The sequence below is a fragment of the Nesoenas mayeri genome (genome assembly GCF_963082525.1).
Source record: "Nesoenas mayeri genome assembly, chromosome: 13".
In the NCBI taxonomy this organism is placed as follows: Eukaryota; Metazoa; Chordata; class Aves; order Columbiformes; family Columbidae; genus Nesoenas; species Nesoenas mayeri.
In genome coordinates, this window is record NC_137550.1 from 15,736,276 (window position 1) to 15,757,776 (window position 21,501).

At 45.0% G+C, this 21,501-nt stretch overlaps 1 protein-coding gene across 1 annotated transcript in view; it reads right to left on the reverse strand.

The window, feature by feature from the left end:
* The window catches only part of ATP11C (ATPase phospholipid transporting 11C (ATP11C blood group)), a 54,519-nt gene that overhangs the window by 10,214 nt on the left and 22,804 nt on the right, over positions 1-21,501 (reverse strand). Inside the window, exons 5-26 of the mRNA XM_080352827.1 lie at positions 20,416-20,523; positions 19,681-19,809; positions 17,151-17,254; positions 16,606-16,656; positions 15,672-15,736; positions 15,018-15,099; positions 14,470-14,620; positions 13,637-13,834; positions 12,612-12,773; positions 12,262-12,419; positions 11,501-11,572; positions 10,814-10,887; positions 10,020-10,123; positions 9,254-9,435; positions 8,453-8,716; positions 7,936-8,110; positions 7,130-7,232; positions 5,933-6,078; positions 5,527-5,586; positions 4,418-4,545; positions 1,924-2,059; positions 237-302 (exon numbers count right to left, since the gene is read on the reverse strand). Coding sequence (XP_080208953.1) covers positions 237-302; positions 1,924-2,059; positions 4,418-4,545; positions 5,527-5,586; positions 5,933-6,078; positions 7,130-7,232; positions 7,936-8,110; positions 8,453-8,716; positions 9,254-9,435; positions 10,020-10,123; positions 10,814-10,887; positions 11,501-11,572; positions 12,262-12,419; positions 12,612-12,773; positions 13,637-13,834; positions 14,470-14,620; positions 15,018-15,099; positions 15,672-15,736; positions 16,606-16,656; positions 17,151-17,254; positions 19,681-19,809; positions 20,416-20,523 — 2,718 coding nt within the window. The remainder of the gene's footprint in view (positions 1-236; positions 303-1,923; positions 2,060-4,417; positions 4,546-5,526; positions 5,587-5,932; positions 6,079-7,129; positions 7,233-7,935; positions 8,111-8,452; positions 8,717-9,253; positions 9,436-10,019; positions 10,124-10,813; positions 10,888-11,500; positions 11,573-12,261; positions 12,420-12,611; positions 12,774-13,636; positions 13,835-14,469; positions 14,621-15,017; positions 15,100-15,671; positions 15,737-16,605; positions 16,657-17,150; positions 17,255-19,680; positions 19,810-20,415; positions 20,524-21,501) is intronic.

Here is a 21,501-nt window from a genome sequence, read left to right on the forward strand (position 1 = left end):
ACCAAAACTTAATCACTTACAGACCAGCACAGCCGAGGAATACAGACCATAGACTTACACAAAGGACAAGAGTCAATAAGCAAGTTCTGCCTCTACGGAAGAAGACTTAAGTGTGGTGTGAAATATATTCAATAGAAACCTCACCTTCAGCACATTTATTGCATGATTTTACACCACATACACATGCAATGGAAAATGACTGTAAAAATAAGTGACTGAAGAAGGAAGATCCAAACCTTCAGAGTGACGGTGAACACCAGCACAGTGAAAACAATTGTCCCAAAGGTCCAGTTCCCAAAAACCTGAAAAACATGTTATATTGCTGCAGGTGTCTCTGTTCTTTTCCTTGGAGAGGCACAGAGACGACGAGGAGGAGAGGGGAGCAAGCAGGGACCAGAGAGGAGGGATGGGATGGAGCGACTGCTACAGGGGACATTACGCTACCCTGTGCCATGCAGTGCCACACAGACGGGTGACCCAGAGCTGGGACGGTGACAGGTACAACCTTCTACTAACAGCAATGTCAATCGAGGATACAAGTCATTGGACCACCTGTATTTCATGATTTCTTGGTAATTTAACTCAGTTTCTGCTTTCTCACAACACTTCTGCTCATCATCGTGTTTTAGTCCCATTTGCAGAATGCACTAATGGGTGTTTTTCCATCTGGTTTGGTTTGCAGATACTAGTGACTACACACGACAAAGAAAAGCAGATACTGTATATAAATCCAAATGATGGCGATGAATGGGAGGGATGCTTACCAAAGGCTGTCAAGATCTGAATGCATATATTAAAACAGAAAGTGAAATGTAAAAGTTTTCAAAAAATGCAAAAAAATTAAAGTCAATAGGAGCGAAAAAGGAGTCAAACATACATGGATATTATGAACAATTGCTGGTAGCAGTTCTTACAGGCATAAGTATTTACAAAACGACATAACCACAGATCTTATTTTAGTGCCACATAGACTTGACCTCTCAAGGCATTTGCAGAACACATCAGCGCTTCATGTTCTAATCAAATACAACTAGAATGGTTATAAATACAGAAAAGCACTGAATCTACAATTCAGGGGCTTGACTACTTACAGCTGAGGACATAAATGTTGGCATTGATGCAACATATGCATATACATCCATAAATTTCATCAGCTTTTCTTCATGTGTTAGCTGCTAAGAAAAGCTAAGGGATTTTTAAGGGTCACAGGTGATGGTGTAAAGAAGTTTTCCATCAGCCAAGACCTGATAACACGCTGCATACTCCCCTTGGGGAAACGGTCCTGAGACAGCCCAGGCCACAACAAGTGGCAGCCACGCTGCACTAACGCTTTGCTCTGTCCTCCGTGAACCAGCAAAAAGAAAGAAAGAAAAAAAGGGAAAAAAAAATTCAAATGCAAAAGTCCAGCACCAACCTGAGCCCCCTGCAAAGAGAGGAGGGCGGCTGTAATCACATCCCGGAGCAGACACCCCACGCAAGCAGCCCTGCACCATGGCTGAGCAAACAAGCAGCATCCTATTGAGGTGGGTTAATGCAGTTGCTTGTAACCTTCTGAACACAAGCCAAATTTCCCAGGGCACGCTGGTGGGAAGGACAGACACTGCTCCTGCCCTGGGCCAATGCCTGGGCCACGCAGAAGAGTGGAACAGCACTGTGCAAAGCTCACTGGGTTGAAATAAAGCTGGGTATAAGACTAGTTATTTTACCTAGTGAGTATAACCAGCTCTGCCCTGTTTCCATGGCGATTGGGAAGATGTTTTATTTCAAGCATTTGCTGCAGAATCACACCATAAGCAAGGCTACACCATCAGACAAGACTCAAGACACACCACACAGATTAAGCATGTAGATATTCCCTGCCAGGTATATAAAAGAGGCAGTGCGCAACAGAAACACTCATCTTTTTTTTTTCCTTGGTGTTACCTTTCCGTTATCTTCCAATGATGAATTTTGAAAAAGAAAATAAGCCCCAAAGAAAAACACGAGTCCTTCAAAGGCGCCCAGAAAGGTCCAGTACAGGAACGGCCTCCACTGCAGCATCGCATTATCTGAAACCTTCCTGCCAAGAGATGGAGTAACAAGAACATCACCATCACGTTTAGGATGCGCTACAAAGCCCCTTGCAGCCAGGTGAACAACGGGCTCTGGAGCAAGCCCTGGCTGTAGGAGACAAGGATGTAAGCCACATAAATATCTGCCAGCATATGGGACATAAACATTTGGCATATGCAGCTGCTGGCCATGAGAATCATAGAATGTCCTGAATTGGAAGGGACAAACCAGGATCATCGAGTGCAACTCCTGCCCCTGCACAGGACAACCCCAGAGCTCACACCTTGTGTCTGAGGGCGTTGTACAGTCTCTCTTTGAATACATAAGAGGCTCAGAACCTTAATTTGTTTTGTCCTTCTCCTCTCAGTAACTTGGATTAAAACCCAAAGCAGCCCAAAGTGAAGAGCTGAAGTGCTGTCCTGGCCTTTCCCGCAGCCCCCGCACTGCCCGCACTATCTGACATTAACTGATGAATTTTAAAACCAGGGCAGTGCTAAAGAGCAGCTGCAGAGAATGCAGCAGATCCACGGATCGTTTCCCCTCTTTTTATTGAATGCATAAACTCCCTCGTTAAAAAAAGCTCTGCAAAAAGTCCCATTCCTGGAAGCACTATTTTTCTGCACAGGCTGAAAATAACCTCCTGAATTGTACAGCGGGTGTTTTTAACACGGGAGTTGTATCAGGAGGCTCTGGGCTGAATATAGGATAAGATATGACACAGAGGCAGCAGCAGTGGGATGCACTACAGGCAGAGCTCTGCATGGATCACACACAAACCCCAGGGGGTGCAGGGCGACCATCAGGGCAGGAGGGAGTTAAAAAACATTTCCTGCATCATAATCTTTTCTCATTACTTTCTTTAAAATCTGAAGATTGATGGGGGATAAAAGCACATTTATGGCAAAATCAAAAATCCTCGTTCGTTTCTCATTTTTCTTCCTATTAAAGCAATACATCTGCTTTCAGCAAGATGCGCCTTGCAAACTGGCTTGCTGCTAGGCTCCTATAATTTCAGTTTCCAGAACAAAACCATACTGAATCCTTCGCATGATGATGCCGTGACAATGCTCTAACGTACTGCAATTTGGGTATGAGTAAGCAGCAGAGATGAACCAGACTGTGGCTTTTACTGCCAAGGAGAGAAAACACAACCAACTTCCTCACTGTGAGCCGTTTTGCGTTCACAATGATGTCCTGCAGCGTTCACCATAAACAGGCTTTTTACAGCGCCTCAGACCAGAGATCTGCACTGCAGCAACTCAGCACTGCACGCAAAGGCGCAGCGGCCGTTCCGCATTCAGCAGCGCACGCACAGTCATGAATATTCAAACTAAAGCTATCTGCCTGCACATTTAATCTGTTTTTCCCTCAACAGACAGGCCCCTGAGATCAGACAGCTCCCAGGTGAATGAACAAGGGCCTGTTATTATTGGTCTGTGCCACACAATAATTCAGTTAGCAATTTATTTAAAAGTACACGTGATGGCATTTTGCCATATGATTGGAGGAACACAGAGATCTAATCAATCCTGGCTCTGAGTACTTAGTTCAAAAGCACCTATGCCCCCTCCCTAGCCTTACAGCCCTTGTTGCATTTGCTGATTTGAACATGTGTGTGGGCAGAGGTGAGGGGGAGACGGGCAGCATCTTGGTTCTCAGGGGAGGTTGAAGCCTCTCCCCATTCTAACCAAGGAAGGAGAGAAAGCAACCAGCAATGCAAAAAGAGACAGTCTGCTCTCAAACTCTCCTTTTCCTGGGCAACATGGCAGAAAACTCTAAGCATGTGGATCGAAGAGCAGAGTTCCTCCGCAACAGGCTCTGATGTGGGGATTAGGCCTGTGGAGGGGCAGTCTGTGTGAGGATATCCATTTAGACAAGCTGAGAAACTACCTGTCCAAGCTGGGCTTCAGAAACATTTGTCTTTCTGAAAATGAAAGGATCTTTTTTACTCCTGTAAGCTAGACCTCCCCTCCATCCATTACATGCTCTATCATATGCTTGGCTCCCACTGCCTGCCTCAAAGTTAACGTGAATTAATGGTCTGGCCACACTTGCAGCTTGATTTTTCTTAGGAATGAAGAATTCCACCTACAGTTTATTTTTTATAGAGACACAGCAGTGCAATGTGCTAGACCAGATACTGTTAGAGAGCATAAATAAGCAGAAATAGGCAGTAAACAGGACATTGCTCAGCACTACTGCAGAAGCAGCAGAGCCAGCAGGGACACAAACAGCGTTTCCTGCAGTTCACAGTGACCCCATCACCAACACAGGCCAGGTTCATCTGCTTACACTCCTGCACCAACAAAACTTAAACCATGGTTAACTAGCTTGTGCAGAGGCTTATCCAGCCCATGGTACTTACATATACAGCTGTGGATCTGCAGTCAGCCTGTCGATGGTGATGTGCTGCTCCAGCAGGCTGTATGCCAGGATCGGCAGCGACGTGAAGCAGATGTTGTACATGGTGAGATAAGCAGCATCGTACAGTGGCTTAAAAAAGGAAGAAGGGGTAAATATGAGACACAAATTCTACTTGAAAACTCTCCCTACAAAGAGATTAAAACCTTCCAGCCCTTGCCACTGTACATACCCTACAGATTTATCCCTCTGTCACAGGCACACAGGACAGTTTCATCTGACAGGGTCACGCTCTGTGCGATGCTGAGCAGACAAGGCACCTGCAGGCTGCGTGGCTGGGGCCCCGCTCCCACCACTGGGAAGTGTTGTAACTGGCTGGTCTCATCTCCAGAAAAATGGGATTAAACAGCCCTCACCACAGCTTTTCTGTAGCTGCTCTTGTGCTGCTATTTCTATTAATATACTTGATGTCTCCTGTGACTCTCCAGACTGTTTTAGAGGAACTGTGGCTTTTTTTTTTTTAAGACAAGCAGAGAACTCTCTCCTATCATTTACTCTTGCTTACTGCTACTTTTGAGCCCAAACAGACAAAAAAGCCCATAAAGTTGACACAAAAGTCAAAGCTCTTGTCTCCAAACACGTGAACCCACCAGCCACATGGATCTGCCCTGATGCTCACTTGGACTAAGCAAGGCTCCGGTGAGACTAGTCATGTGTCTTTTTTCAAAGGCTGTCACAAAAGAACAAACTGTTCTTCCTTTAGAGAGACACCTTTAATGCGGGGAAATGTAGCAGAGGAGAAAAGATGAGGAAGTCTTTGAAAAGCTTTTCTCTTAAGAGAAGGAGAAGTGGCCAAATTAGGTACTGACATACCAGCTAAACTCCTCTCTTGTTATGTTAGGAAGGTGTCTATCTGTGTTCACATTCCTTTCAGTTATGTATCTCAAAAGTATTATGCTCTAGATTTGATGCTGAGCAATGAGGTTGGTTCCTACTGTCCTCTACAGAGAGGTGAGGAAGGGACAGGATGCCAAAAGCCAAGTCTCTGCTAGGAAGCCTCATTGCGCCTCTTGCTTTTTATCCTGCCTTTACAGACACATTACTGGAAGTTACCTGCTGTGAGAATCCACAGAAGAACTGGTATAAAAACTGCGGTAAAATGAAGCAAAGGTTCTAGGGAAACAAAAGACAAATGGTCAGCAGGGAAGGGCTTGACTTCTCGGTGTAAATCCAAATAATTTTTCCTGTCATCAGACATATTACAGTATCGGCCAAGTTAGGGCATTGTTGTCCACCAAGCACATAACTAACCCAGTGAGCAGTTAGTATCTGCAGAAGACACTAAAAGAAAGTCACGCTCATGCTCCCCTGTAAGCACTGCTTCAACTGACAGACACAGCCTCTTGCAGGGAAGGAAAACAGAGCTACAGAATAACCTATACATTTTCTTTCCTGTTTACTATTTTTTCAAAGAAACCCATAGTAGAAACAAAGAAATATGCTGCACACACATCCTTACCTTATAGAAGAAATACTGTACAAGGTGTGCTATTCTCACATAATATAAATGCCCATGTGCTAGTAGCAATTTTCTTAAATGTTTAAACTTTGGCACAGCATAGTCGCTGTTTCTGGAAGCCTGTCGTCCTTCTTTGCCTTTTATACCTGCAGACAGAATTGTGGCAAGGGGTTAATCCCTAAGGGACTGGAATTCAGACCAATGCTGCCCACTAGATTTGTTCACATCACCCAGCATCCCAAGACATGACAAAAGCCATGTTTCCCTTTTGAGTGTCCCAGGATGGCAAAACACTAACGTGCTGCAAGACTCGCCGTGGTTTGGGCTCCACAACAATCAGACCTGCCTCTGGAGTTTTTAAGCTATAATTTAGGTTGCTGTCTGAGTTCCGATGTAAGAGTGTGGTGAAGAGTATCTAAGCAAACCTGACAAAAAGATAAGGAATTGGTTTCCCCACGGGCTTGCACGCATCTAACACAGCCCAGTTGTTTCCTTGCAGATGCTCAACCACCTGGGACATCCCTGCAGAGCTGAGCTGAAGACAGGACAGTATTGTTCACTCAGAAACCACATCCAAACGAACAGCACTGGGACCCCATTCATTAGAGGGCACCAAATAAAGAGGCTCCCTTTCTCTCCCATTGACCCTTCTTTAGTGGTATTAAAAACGTCTCCAGTATCTCTGACACCAATCTGCACAGAGAAGGATAGTTTCCAGCCTGATGTCAGTCATATGGACAGGGCAGACACAACATAACTGAGCATCAGCCCTTGGGAAACACATGCGCATCCCCAGAGTTGCGTTACCAGCAGCTGCAACCAGTTAACCCTAATGAAGTCCGGTATTTTCATTGCTCTGCCTTTGCAACAACTGCCAGTAATCACCCATCAGTTTGCTACTTATGCCTTTTCTTTTCTTGACCCGCAAGCAATCTTTGCCATCTTGAATCTGTCCATAGAGCTTTCGAAGATGATCTGCAGTTTATCACAGAGAGTGGTATTTTCAAAGGCAGTAAGTGATGACACCAACCATTTATCTGGAGTCAAACCCCAGCTCCAAAGAGAGCGACAGCAGACTTTCTGCATTATTCAGTGGGATCAGTTTAGACACGTGCAATCAGAAACACCGACTGCGCCTCAACAGTGAACCCCAGCAACAGGTCTTAGGTGTCGGACGGGTGTTACCGGGAGTCTCACCTATTCCAACATGTGCTTCCAAAATCATACTAACATCATTTGCACCATCCCCTATGGAGAGTGTTATCGGGCTCCCTTTTGTGTTCTTCACCATTCGCACAATCTAAAAGGTTTTAAAAAAAAGGATAGCAGCAGAAACCAGTTAAAAATCAGAAATCAGTTAAAAAACCTCCAGAGAACCCCTCAACTGCCCCACCTGCAAAAGTCCCACCAGGACATGCAATGAGGCTCCTACAGCAGCCAAATAACACCTGGAGAGTTCAGATTAATAAAACCCCTCATTACTTCCTTGGCAGTCACCAACCAGAGCAAAAGCCAAGATCCAGCTGCTGCAGGATGGTATTTAAAAACAAATCCCAGGCAGCGGCAGCAGCATCATCCCACCCTTCCCTTCTGCCAGGCCCACTGTCTCAAAGACAGGACCTCTCAGGCGTTTTCGAGGTGGAAAATCTCCCATGGAAGAGGGGCGGAAACACACCGCTTATCAGGCTCAGATTCCAACAGCTGGTGTGGGAAGTCGTGGACTTCACTTGACAAATTTGGAAAGGAAAAAAGAAAACAGAGGGTTTTGTTTATTTCTAATTGGTTTGGGTTTGTGGCTTCCTGTGAGCATATTAAACAAAGGTTTTGCATTCAGATTTGAAAGACTGGGGTGTTTCCATCATGCTCTGGAGCTCAGAGGCCTACACACAGCCTGGAGAAGTCCCAGCTGGTTAAGACGATCAGGTCAAGTCTCAGCCAACGGATTAAAAGTGCATCACATCACCTAATGATGTGCTTCAGACGGTTGAAAGTAGAGTAAATACCTGTGCTTTCTGCAAAGGAGCCATTCGGCAGCAGAGGACTGCAGTACACTTCAAGCAGATTTGTAGAAATATGTTTTTGTAATTACTCGAACTGAAGTCCTGAGAAGGGTTAAGTATCAGTGACAGTGTCGAGCCATCTATAATCAGGCCATATTCTTGACTCAACGTCCAGCTTCTGAGACACAACAAGGAACACATTTGAAATAAAGAAAAAAGAAAAGTCAATCTAGCCACTTGTATCATCTTAGGGGAAAATAAATTGCTTTCGTGTTTATCTTCTTTCCATCCCTTTTAAGGGGCTTAGCAATCTTCAAACTTTGGATTTCACACGTGACCTTCATTCAGGGAAATCAGTAATTAAGATAAAACTAACTAATACCAGATGAGCAAAGTGAAGGAGCCAGACACAGTGTCTGCAAGTAGCCAGTCCCCAGGGCCACAACATGGTCCCTATTTCTCTATAATTTTTGCACCCGCATATGAAATGTGCATGGGCTGGGTTCTCTTGCTCGCTTACCTCTTCAGGCCTCCTCGGTTTTTGGGAACATCCTGAATCAGCTTTTTATGGTACTCCATCAGCAGCTCATGGAGCCGATCCTCCTTCCTTTCACTCTCGCCCACGGTTTTCGCCGTGAGCTCCAGCAGCTCGGTGCTGGTCTGGAAGAGCCGGCAGGCGTAGCAGGTGGATTTGGCAGTTTCCATTTTGTCTCCCGTCAGCACCCAAACCTTCATGCCAGCCGCATGTAGAGCTTCGATCGTCTCTGCCGACTGCTCCTGCAGCCTGCAAGCAGCAGCAAAACATCACTTCTCAGGTTGGCCCACACTTAATCTATACCAAACTTATTTTGCAGGTAGGAAATATCAGCTCAAGAGAAGTTAATTGATTTTCCCCGTGCTGGAGAAACCGCTGCCACAGGAATAAGGATTATATGTCAGCTATTCCAAATTCTTGTTTGCAGCCAAAAAAAAAAATGCCACTTTATACTGTGAGATCTAAGAGTCAAGAGCAAGAGTCTAATTCACACATGCAGTTACTATAACTGCACATAAAACTGAATTTGTTTTGATGTGCAAATTAACGCTGCCTGCTTAGTTCACTCTCCAGAAGCGCGAGTACTTCTGTAGTCTCATTAAGCAATCCTAATTCCTGCTACACCAGCCAATTTTAGCAACTAGGGCACTGTGTAATGGGTTGTGCCACAGAGTCATTAATTGCACTGGACACTTCCAGCATCTGCCTGGCTGCTCAGTTCCACGATGCAACATCAGGAAGAAACCACAGGTATCACAGTATCAGTGGTGGTGGTCACCTCGTTACCTGTCTTCTACAGCAGTCGCCCCGATCAAGTGCATGTCTGCTTCTGTGTCTTCAAACACCTTGGCCATCTTCTCCTCCCTGTCTTGCAGAGCCATCTTAGCTTCACTAAGTTGTTTGTCAATTTTGTCGTACTCCTTCTGAGTTAGTTCTTTGAATGCCACGCAAAGTGTTCGGTAACCATCCTGGAAGGGGGAAGGAAAGATAATGAAGTGGACAAGTGCCATAAAAACAGATTTTCTACAGCTCCTCACTTTAGGGTTAGTGCTTTTCTCCACCATGAATGCTTGCTGAGAGTACTGACCCTGATGGCAATGACAATTTGTTGGCTTGAGTCAAAAGAACAGTTCTCTGTCTCTATACAGTAATTTCTTCCCATTAGAATAACCACAGTTATGCTTATTATGTGCATGTAATATGGCAGAAAGAAACTAAGAAGGACCAGAGCCAAGAGCGTGCATCCATCAGGGACGGTGGGGACCAGGCACTTCTCCCACCGGAGAAAACAGCCTGCTATTGTTATTTCTATTTTTAACTTGCTTGAGAGATGCTCAGACACAACTGTGATGGAGACCATATAAGTACATTGAAAAAATCAAATAAATATTGGAAGCCAAAGTATCAGAAAAGGAAAGAAGCCTGGCTTCAAAACAATGTGAACCGACACTCAGATTTTCAACGCTTCCCTCCAAAGCAAGGTCACATCCCTATTTTTGGAATAAGGCTTTCCTGACCTCAGGAGCCAGCCAAATTCCACCCATGTGCTCACCATAGCGTTGCGGTCCACGTGGACCTTAGTTTGTTGGATTTCTTCTTGCTGAACCCTTGGAAAAATAGAGGAGTCTGCTCCTTTACAGAAGAGAAGCAACTTTCCTAAAAGTGAATTATAAATAGTTTATAGCATTCACGAGCTGTAGAAAGACCTAACAGCTTCAACAGCCAGCAAATGATGCAGAGGGAGAAAATCTGGCAGGACTAAAGGAGGAACTGCTAGAAGCCCAGCTGCCTACCAGAAGTGGCCTTACACTAGCCCTTGCAAAACCTCGTCTGACCACAGGCTGGGACCTTGAGTGTCCCTACCTGTCTCTGAGCAAGTTTTCTGCAACAGGCTGGACAGAACAATGTATTTTTTCCTATTTAGAAGCCTTCGCAACCTTTTTAGAGAGAGAAAAACCAGCATCCTCTACCTTGCAGGACTGAAATTTGAGGATGGTGACCTCTGAATTCTATATCTGCTATCCCCATGAAAACCCATCCCACCCAGGGGAAGGTCTCACATCACCCCCCTGTATTTGTACTTCCAGGATGGAACAAGGCAAGTAGGGAGCAAGCCATGGGTCATTGTCCCCATCCCTGTCTCCTTCCCTTACCTGCTGCTCATCCGCAATGGCTGCTATGGAGAAAATTAACTCTATCCCAACCAGACCTAGTAGAGAATTTAATTAGACCAGCTTAGAAAACCCAATCACTTAGCCTCTCTGGGTTACAGGAATGAAGAGGGCATGCTTTATATTTCTGCTCAGGTGCACACATGTATGGGAGTCAAATGTATTTTAACTGTACCTGTGGTAGTTCTCACAATGACACTCATACGGCGACGGACAGGATCAAAGTTCAACACATGGAGAAGTTGGTACCTGTTAAAAAACCAAAGCTAGGCTCAGTAAAAGAAAAATAACTATTTAAGACAGAAAATCACTACCAACGAGCTGCAAAAATCAATATACACTAAAAGCGGAAGCACCCACTGAGCAATGTACTTTTTACAACAGCTGCAAAAGAAAACAGAGTGAAAAAAAATAAATTCCACTGCTGCTTTGTGCATGAGGTTGAGGATGTGGATGTATATGTGAAACCTCCCAGCAGACAGTCAAGCTTTGGGTTAGAGCCTGGGCTGGCTCCATTCACCCACTGATGCACGGAGCCCCGGGCCAGGCAGGGGCTCAGCAGGCAGCAACATTGGCCTTGGCACTGAAATAAGAAGTTTCCCCCTAAGGGGAGTAAGAAGTGAAACTTGCTTGTGAAGAGAAGGTCTCAGGGAGGGCTGGGATTAGGTCAGTGATTCTTGGATGTCCTCTGAGCTATGAGCACAAAGGAGAGGAGTTTTTGGGCAGGTTGGCATGGTCTGACAGCCATCGCAGAACAGCTTTGACCCTCCCAGTTTGGTCACGTTGACTCAACACAATTAAGCTGAGCAGGAGCCGGTGCAGCACGAAGGGCCCTGTTTCTTGCAGCCCCCACAGCACTTACATTTCAGTCTCGTTCTTTTGGTTTCGTATTTTCATGAAATCATTCTGAAGTCCTAGAAAAGTGAAACCATACCTGTCAACAAACAAAAGGACAAAACAACATTGAAAACACCCATTGGCACATATATGTTAACAACGTTCTTGTACTGCAGAGGAGAGCAGAGCAGTTAGTGAGCCGGAGCTAAAAAGCTCAGCTAGATGTTTGCTTGCTCCATGAAGAGCCTGCTACAATGTTCTGGCACCACTGCCATGACCTGGAGAGCTGGGCATTGCAGTGCACAGACATCGAGAGCCCCTGGACATGGTCCCCTGAGTCTCCAGCAGATTTACAAGCCATGAGCAAGTACACAGCTGCAACAGCTTCCGTCTAAAACCTAGGGGATGGCAAAGTACAAAATCATAGGATGATCTGGATTGGAGGGGACCTTAAAGATCATCTAGTACCAACTCCCCTACCATAGGCAGGGACACCTTCCACTGGACCAGGTTGCTCAAAGCCCCATCCAACCTGGTCTTGAGCACCTTGGGCAGGATTCAACAGGAGTTGGATAAAAGTCACCCATCCATTTTGCTACTGCACGCCAAGGAAGCTATTAGGTTGCAATATGCACACGGTAACTGGTCTCCATTTCTTGGGGATTACAACACATGGTCCTGGGGGCTCCAGCAAAGGAACGTCTGCCCTCACCTTCAGATAACCCTTACTTCCCTCCCATCAGAAACAGGGAATTAAAAAAACACACAGCATCTTTGTATTCTTACTTTTCTGCACCTTTCACCAAGGCAATTTCGTCTGGGGAAGAGGAGATATAGGTGTATTTGCGTTCTGGATGTCCTATCAACCCATCCACCTGGTCAGCTTCCTTGATCTGGACTGTGTGGCAGAGGCAGAGCGCCCGCAGGAACAGCTCCTCACGGCTCTAGGCAGGAGGGACAGAGGGCTCGGTACCAGCTTAGTGCCGTGCACCCAGCCCACCTCTCAGTGCTTGCATGGGATTTTTGCCTATGCACATTTTTAAACAAAACGCACCACCCCCACAGCTTCTGCTGTATTTACCTACCCAGGAACCGACCACAAAACCCTGACAATCATCAACACACGGTTTTCTTACCTTTTCTGCTTTGCCATAACATTTTAGGGGTCCATCGGTCTGAGAGAAGCCATCCACCTCTGAAATACAGTCTTTGTACTTGTGCCCATCGATGCAGCACTCAATGAACTCCATGCTGTTCTCCGTCAGGGTCCCGGTTTTGTCCGTGAAGACGTATTCAACCTAGAAGCAAACAGGCAGGAAGAAGTCCCCCAAAACCAGAGATGCTGGGGTATTTTAGTGCATCTGTGCCAATGCCGGAGAGTACTGTGCTGCTATCCTAATCTGGCCCCTCAAAAAGAGGCAGGTGCCCCATAAGAGTTACACCACTGCGTTGCTTTACCACTTGGCTCCTCAGAGCAGCTCCTTTGTTTTTCAGTGGTTTTGCACAGGTGGCAGCTCCTTAAGACTTAAAATCTGTTTCCAAGACCTTTTTCTCCCTTCATCCTCTTTATTGGGTCTTTTGCTATAGGCTCCCAGCACTTATATAGCTGGCGCAACTCTGTTGCCTCCTTTGGGGGATGTTCATCTCAGTGCTTTATTTAAATTGAGTGATTGCTACTCCAAGCTCTTTTTTTATTTTCTTTTTGAGCAAAATAAAAAGCAGTAGGCACTACTCATACCCCCTACTCATTCTCTCCTGACGTAGATACAAAAGGGAAGCCTGAGCTGCCTAATTGCCACAGCAAAGCCAGCAGCAGCGTGGCTGCACGAGCACTTCACGCCCAGAGAACACAGACAGAGGATTTTTAATTTTTAATTGAGGCAGTGAAAGCAAAACACTCTGCCACGCAGAGTGCTGCGTCTGATATTCCCCAATATGGAAACAATTGGCATGACCCAATTCCTGCTCTTTCATGCACTATTTATAACCTTATCCCTTTCACAGAGCGAGTAGAATCACATTAAATGGAAAGTGCCACCAAACCGGCTGAAGCTCTGTCCTGAGGGGATCCCGAGGGACTGCCACAACAAGGGTTCCTATCACAGAGAACATTTCCATCCACATTTCCACCCCAGCAGATGCAAACAGAGTCTGTTCTGACCTGCCCGAGCTCTTCGTTCAGGTCTGAGGTGTTCACCAACGCTCCCTCTTTTATTTCTTCATCGTACATCTCCTTGTCCCAAGAGATGAAGAAGGAACCCAAGAACTTCTGCATCTCTACTGTAACATACATGGAGACGGGGATAATGAAGTTGAAGAGGACCATAAACGACAAGAAGTCCGTGAACATCCGCAAGACCTGCAATGGAAACAGAAGAAGATGCAGTCTGTGCCCAACAGCTGTAACTCAGAGGCAGTTTACAGCAACACCTCTGGGGCTTCTGACAGCTTTTCCTCTAAGGTTAAACAGAAAACAACCTCATCAACCTGAAAACGAATACAGCTAACATACAGAGCCAAATTCCATCTTCCTCTGATGCAGAAAATCTCCCTGTCTTCTGCAGATCTACGAGAGTATAATACAAGAGTACATCTCACTGCTTTGCAGCGACAAAATCGATGTTTTATTCAAGTATATTCGTCCTAAGAACATACAGACTCATTCTTATCTCAAGTAACTAGAAACAAGGAGCAGTTTACCTACTAAAAGCTGAAAGATAGATCAAGGTCAGATAAGGATCTAGGTTAAATCAGCTGCGGCATTTCTATAATATAATATTTATTTATGCTTTGCCCTGCTCCACCCAAGCACCACCATGACCAAGCACAAGAGCAGCAGGACAGAAATGCAAACAGCAGGAGAGCCCGAAGGATACATCAGCACTCCCAGCGAGCAAAGAGGACCCCCAGGGCTGGCAGCAGACATCGTCAGATTAAATAAAACTGCCAGAATAAATAAAACTGGAGGAGGTGCCGAAATACTAATCCACTTACTTTGAACGTCTCTCTCTCTTTTTTAGTCTTTTCGTTGTACCAAGGCTCATCGTTAAATGGATTACTCTGCCAGACGTATTTCAGAGTCGTGCACACAGTAGCCTTGCTCAACAGGATGCACAAATACACTATCAAGAAAGCGTTGATAGATCTGAAAAACAGGTTTCTTTTTTAAATTCTTGCAGCTATTTTTATAGAGAAATGCAAATAATCAAGAACAAGACTTCCTTACTTTTAAGAAGGAAATTGCAGAACAAGTGCTTTTGACAGTTCTGATATTCAGGATCAGTTAATATATTTTAAGATTTCTTAATTTTGTTTTTAAAGAAAGAGTGCTACTAAATGACGCAGCTTCTTGAAAGGCATGCTTAATCAAATATACAGATTTTCTATGCAATCAGAGAGCATCTGAAATAAAAGGCAGCAGGATTTGAGGATTATTTCTATACAAGTCATCCATGAAAAAAACAAACAAACAAACAAAACAAAACAACCAAAAAACCAACAAACAGCTTTTACCGATTTTTTTGCCAGCTATAAATACTCACTTTTCTACAGCAGAACGTTTCTGAGATTTCCCTTGGTAGTTCAAAGCCATTTTTGTTTCCATTCCAGTATAGACCGCAACTCCTACAGGGAATTAAACAGGGCTCATAAGGGACACGCAGCCCCAGAGGGACCCAGCCTGCACTTAAGCCATAAGGGGCATCAGTTTTTACATGAAACTCAAACCCCAATTGAAGAACGAGGCATTGCTCAAGGACTATTCAACTACAGAAACCTGCGAGGCTGCTAAGTAATGTAATTGCACATATCCCAGAGCACTGAGCAGGTGTGTATGGACCACATACAGTCAGAAAAAACATCAGCTATCACCCTCAATCCGTGGCGTCTGGGACTGTGACCCCAGCACATCTTCAGAGGATCTGGGAACAACTCCCTGCTCTTTGTATCTCAAGCAAACAGAAAAGCTTGCTGAGGTGTTTTAGCACAACCTGCACAGCTTGCCAGCGCTGCAGACAGAACCAGGATCTCCGAATTTCACCCTGTCAACATGCAATCAGCTTGCATACCAAATGCAACTGGAGAGCCTGGGCAGACAGGCAGCAGAAAACTATTTGCCCTCTCTAGATTTAGTGCTGAGCACCTACATTCATTAATAATAATAATAATAATAATAATAATAATAATAAAATGATCACCATAAATCTTCTTGGTATTTTTGAGGGTAGCACCTTTCAGCAACAGGTTTTCAGGACCCAAAGACCTAAACACACAAGAAGTTACAACGTTACATCACTCAAAGAACATTCAAACTGCTTTATTACTGAAGCCCAGAGACAGATTATAAAGCTAAATAGATGTTCTTTAGATCTGATTACTTAATTTATATGTTAAATTGGGCATTGCTTGAAGTTTGTTTTTCTCTTTATATACTTATATTTCCATTTCATGTTACATAGACTATTCTTGCTGCTCAAAGTTCCAAATATAATGGGGGATTATCTGCAAGGCTTTGGAGGAATCAGTGCAAAGTGTTCAGACTTAATATGTTCCAGTACTTATATAAAAACCTGATTTTTAAAAGCATCGAAAACCTGTTCATTACAGCTCAATCAATGGCACCAAAGCTAATTGCTTATTTTGCATCCATATATGTTTTTATTTCACTTGAAAACTTCCACCCATGACCTCTGTTGCTTCTATGGTCCAGGTAGATCCACCACAGCATTAAACACAGTCAGCACCACTCCAGTAACAGCCATCTAATTTTGATTACTTATGTTATTTGCTTGTTTTTTCCTGAAACACTCTGATTGATGCTTAAGTTTCTGCTTTCCCTTGAAAAAACAGTATTTTGCAATTGCCTGGTAAATTTGTTGCCCATCAGCAGGGAAGGATGTTACCAGGCGGTGCTGCGTTGCTTCCCCAAGAGGGGCTCAAACAAATCACACAATGGCAGAAGAGCCTAAGCAGAGAAATTAACTGCAGGTCTCCCTTAAGAATGAAATATTTGGAATGGTTAAAGAAAAATAACCATCCCCAAAAGATGGCAGCGCAAGTTCAGATCCTTGAAATCTGATGTAGGTGCCTGGCCTCTTTGAGGAGGACCAGCGAGATGGTTGTGAGACCAACCTGGCTACAGGCTCTTGGTTGCTTCTGTAGATGGTAATTCTTCCAACAAACCTGCAATAAAAAAATATGAGAAACTTGTATTATAGAAAAATCCATCGGCAGAGCAGCAGTACCTGACTGTGCCCACACACACCTCAGCAAAGCTCCTTCAAGAGATTTTACCACAAAGCCCACTCACTCCTGGAAGTCATCCAGCCCAATGCATTTTACTTGAGACACAGAGTGGCCAAAGAATAGGCACATGGACCAGCTGAGCTTACAGAAAATAGCTCATTACACCATGACAAGTGTTGCAGCAGGGAGGTTCTGCTGCAGAGAAAACAAGACCTGAAGAAGTGCAGTGTCAACTTTGCCATCCTCATGTGGAAAAAGCCTGGCAGCTTATTGCTGCCTCAAGAAACCTTTCAGTCTCTGGTGAAAAGAAAACATCCTTTGCTTTGCTGAGTTGTAGCTTATTAGATCCCTTAATCGATGATGCTCAGGTGTCTGCAGGGACATGACACCAGGCAGCGACAGGCGGGAGGGACATGGAGGGCCAGACTCACTTGTAGAGGTCGGGCTGTGGTTGTTCACACTCGATTGTGGCGGTGAGGGCATCGATGGCTTCATTCGTACAGAGCACGGTGGTGTCCCGCACGGCGTAGTGAGTCTGGGCAGAGAAGCAGAAAAAGCGTCACCATGAGTCCCCAGCAACACAGCCCGTGTTTTACCCTGCTATTTAAAATACCACCATGCAAAGGCACCAGCAGCTCACACGAGCCTGAGCGCTGCTCCCACAAAACAGCTGAAGCATCTCTAAGCAAGACACTGAAGTCAATAAGCTTAAGAGAAACAACAGCAAGAAGGAGCTGCTGGATATCTGCAAGGTAAGGTGTTCAGAAAAGCAGCATTTTTGGGTTTTCCCCAGGCACTTGCTGCTGCCCCAGCTGGGGTCTGGGGGAGGCTGCAGGTGCCCTGGGGCCAAGGGACGACCCACTCTTGAAGGTAATTAGACACCAGCTCCAGCGCCCAGGGATCAGGCAGAGCACTGGCAGACTCCAAGCTATTTTTAGCAGCTGCTGCAAAAAGGTTCATCTCTCACAATTAACTGGAAAGCCCACGAAGGATCCGCTTTGCTGCCTTCCAGGCTCTATTTATAGGAGCTACTCAGAGCTCCAAGTCACGGCAGGCTGCACGGCAGGCTGCCTCCATCCGTCTTCATAAACAAATCCATTAAAAAGCTCCCCCCACTCCTTATGTTTGCATTCCCCTCCTTGCGCATCCCGGGAGGAACCGTTACGTTACACACGCTGTGGTCACGACATTAAAAATACCTACCTTTGTGCCATTTTCCTAACCTGTCTGGCTTTTTGTATTGAAAGCAGACATACAAACACGCACTTGTCTCTGGTATAAATCATAGCTTTTGTGAAACACAACTCAAAACCGCTCCTGCGGTGCCCGGTCCCACACCCAGCCCCAGTGTGGGGCTCTGCATCCGCTGCTCCCGTCACCATGGACGCTGCGCAATTACCGAGTGATACTTCAAAGCCGCCTCCTAATCAGTTCCACGATCTTCACATCCTCAGTCCCTTAGCGTATTTAGAAAACACATGTTCTTTTAGATAACATATGACTGCAGATTTGCGCTTCAAAGACAGAGCCCTGCCAAATCCCTTTTATAGTTCTGCTCCAGTTTCACTTAACCAGGCATCTTTCCCATACCTCAATCTGACATGCCCCACATACCAAAAAATTCCCACCAGGCAGGCAGCAGATATCGGTGCAGATGAGGTTTTGCGAGTACCTGGGTGTGCTTCCCTCACACTGCTTTGGCAGCAACCCCTGGTTCCTAATGTTAGACCTATTTACCCAACAACACTTGCTTTTCTATTCTCTCTTCCCCTTCAAATTCATCTTCATCTCATCAAGAAACAGGAAACATCTCCCAGTCACCTACAAGAATCCACAAACCAGGAAAAAAGCCACCCCAGTGCTCAACATAGAAATTCAGTGCTGTCCTTACAGACCCAGAAGTTAGTAAGAGCCAAGACTCCGCAAGAGTTCTGTGAACTCACGCATATAATACACCTGACACAAAGAAGCAACTGCCTGTTTAACATGGTTATCTATTTTTAGCCTCAAGCCACTTCAAAGCTCCACTCCTCTTCACTAGTGGAACCAGTACAGTGCACCAGCTCCTACACAGGATTTCAAGTACCAATTAACAGCTGCCCGTAAAGAGATGAGCCGCAGACCCCATACAATACATAACAGACTGACAATGGTATTCCCGCTGACTCCAGAGTGCATTGAAGTGAATCATGTTATTTTAAAGCGTATTCCACTCAAACTACTGCAGTTGCTAGTATATGCACAAATGTTTATCAAACAAAAGTGCAAACAAATTTTCATGTCTTCTGATGCATATATGTTTCTTGTTGTTGTTTCTCTTATTTTAAGGGGGGGGGGGGGGGGTAATGAATAAAGAAATAAACTAAACTGAAGATTAGATTTATCCTGAGAAAGCCTAATATTAAATTTTACTTCTTGATTCAGGGAAAGAGAAAAAAATCCAGAGCAGATGTTTTTTCTCAGGCTGGTGAAAAATTCCCCAAATGAATCCAGACATACTGCTTCAAAAAGTCCCCAGGAAAAGCTTGGTTAAATAACAGAGGTATTGGCAGGTAGTGGAAAGGGAGCTGCAGCAGCTGCAGCACGGATTTACCAACACACCAAACCTCACAACGTGCGGCTGGAACAAGGGAGCACTAACACACTTCCCATGATGGGCTATAAGGCAGCTAAGCCGTATCAATAAAGACTGATTCAACTTGGGGCAACACCAGAAGAAAAGGCTCCTGGAGACAAAACGGAAAACAAACAATAGCCAGGGAAATTCGGTGCTGACACACTGGGAGCAGACAGAGGGAAGAGTTCTAAATAGAGCCCTGTGGCCACAGGTATGGGCTCCAGGGAGCATCCTCCAGTTAATCACACACGCTCCTGTGCAAGCACCAGCTCCAGCGGCAGCTCCAGGCACCCGAGCACCCCAGAGCAGCGGCTGCCGAACGCCGTCCCGTCCGTCCCCATCACCTTGAAATTGGACTCGCCGTCAAGACTCGCTGTAGTGACATAACAGGTCCCATCAACGCTGCTCGAGGCCAAAAATATCAAGTCACAGGGGAAGGTCTCATCTGCTTTCACTTCTACTATGTCTCCAACCTGGGAAAAAAAAAAGGAAATGTTTACATGAAAAGCCCTCTCGGTTGTTATTAGATGGTTACAGATTTAGCTTGTCTCAAAGCTTAAGACAAATCACCTTGGCTAAAAGGGAAATTGAGGTTCAAGAGGAGCACGGGTCCCCGAGAATCACTTCACAGCCCCACGGGTCAAACCAGCCCAGCACCCATGGGGCACAGTCGGTATTTATTTCTCTGCTAAATCTTGATGGAAAAAAAGACTCTGTACTTGTCTGAAGTGCGGTGTGATAAATTAACGTCAAAGCTAGTGTACTTTCCTGGTGTCCTTGAGAGATTTGGAAATAGAAGAGGACTGTCTGTCCCAGAGAAGTGCAAAACGCTGACAGATCTGTCACTTGTCAGCCCCGGTACAGCGTTTGCATGACAGCTTTTCAAAAGCGATCAGACAAAGGCAGCTTCACTGCTTAATTGAGAACAGCTCCCTGAGCAATCCCATCCAAAAGTGAGGACACCGGGGCAGCTCCAACTGCTTTACATCCTCCTCCCCTGCCCTCACCTCCCACCACACACCCTCATGTTCCCATCGGTTTCAGCGATAAACCCGCTCAAGTTCTCTGTTAACAGTTACCTTGATTTTTTCACTCTCTTTCTGCACTTGCTTTGCATTTTCAACAATGGAGACGTTGCTTTTGTTCACTTCATTGTCAGCTCTGTGCCTCAGCCAGTCCTCGTACCCCTAGTCACACAAAAACAGGCAACAAACTCGTAACGAAGCAAGTAAACTAACAAAGGAGGGTAAATGGGGATGGAGAGACAGTATTAAAAAAATGAATAAACTAAACAGTCCTCAGACCTCCTTCATGCCTGACAAAACATCAACCAGAGTAGCTCAGATTGAATCAATTTATGTTAAAAACTTCATATGCATATTTGACAGATTCAGAACAGATTAAAATAACACACAAAAATAATCTATGTGCAGTGCATACAATGAGTGGCTAAATTACTGTAACATGTTTCTATTATTCTCAGTGTTGGCAAGAACAGGCTGATAATATGAATAATACACTTAGCACCCTGCGAGTCTTTCCTATGGTAACGCAGGACAAGACTCTTCCTCTTCAGTCCTCACTGAAAGAATAAAACACTCAGATTTGAAGCAGATGCATTTTACTCCAGCTCTCCCTTTCTAGTCCCTGCAGAAGAAACTTCTTTTATTATTCAGTCCTTCTGTAGAAGGAATTTTAAAAGGAATGTGTGCATACGATGGGAGGAAAAAGGTCTTTTAACACCACAAGAAGATGAGGACTACGTATTTTCGGGACTAGCTGAGTGGTTGAAGAGAACCTGTCCTTTCCATTTACCAACACTGGAGCAGAGCATGGACTATATTTGGAGCATGTTTCTACCTCCTGCAAAGAGTCAGAGAGCATTTCTAAAAAAAGAGAAGAAAAATTCAAGTAAAGCCAGAACTACAGCGGTAACCTTTACTGACCCTCACGGCTTGCTTACAGCAGTACATATAGAGATGTTTTACATTGCTGAAGCAAAAGAGACCAACAACCACACTCAATTTTCAGCCTCTCTTTAAAAACACTGGTATATGTGTCTGAACTTCTGAGAAGGGTTCACCAAACCTACCAGCCTGTTTTGGTGACTTTTGAGTCTATTAAAATACATGCTTATCATTTTCTCTACCACGTGTCCCAAAGAG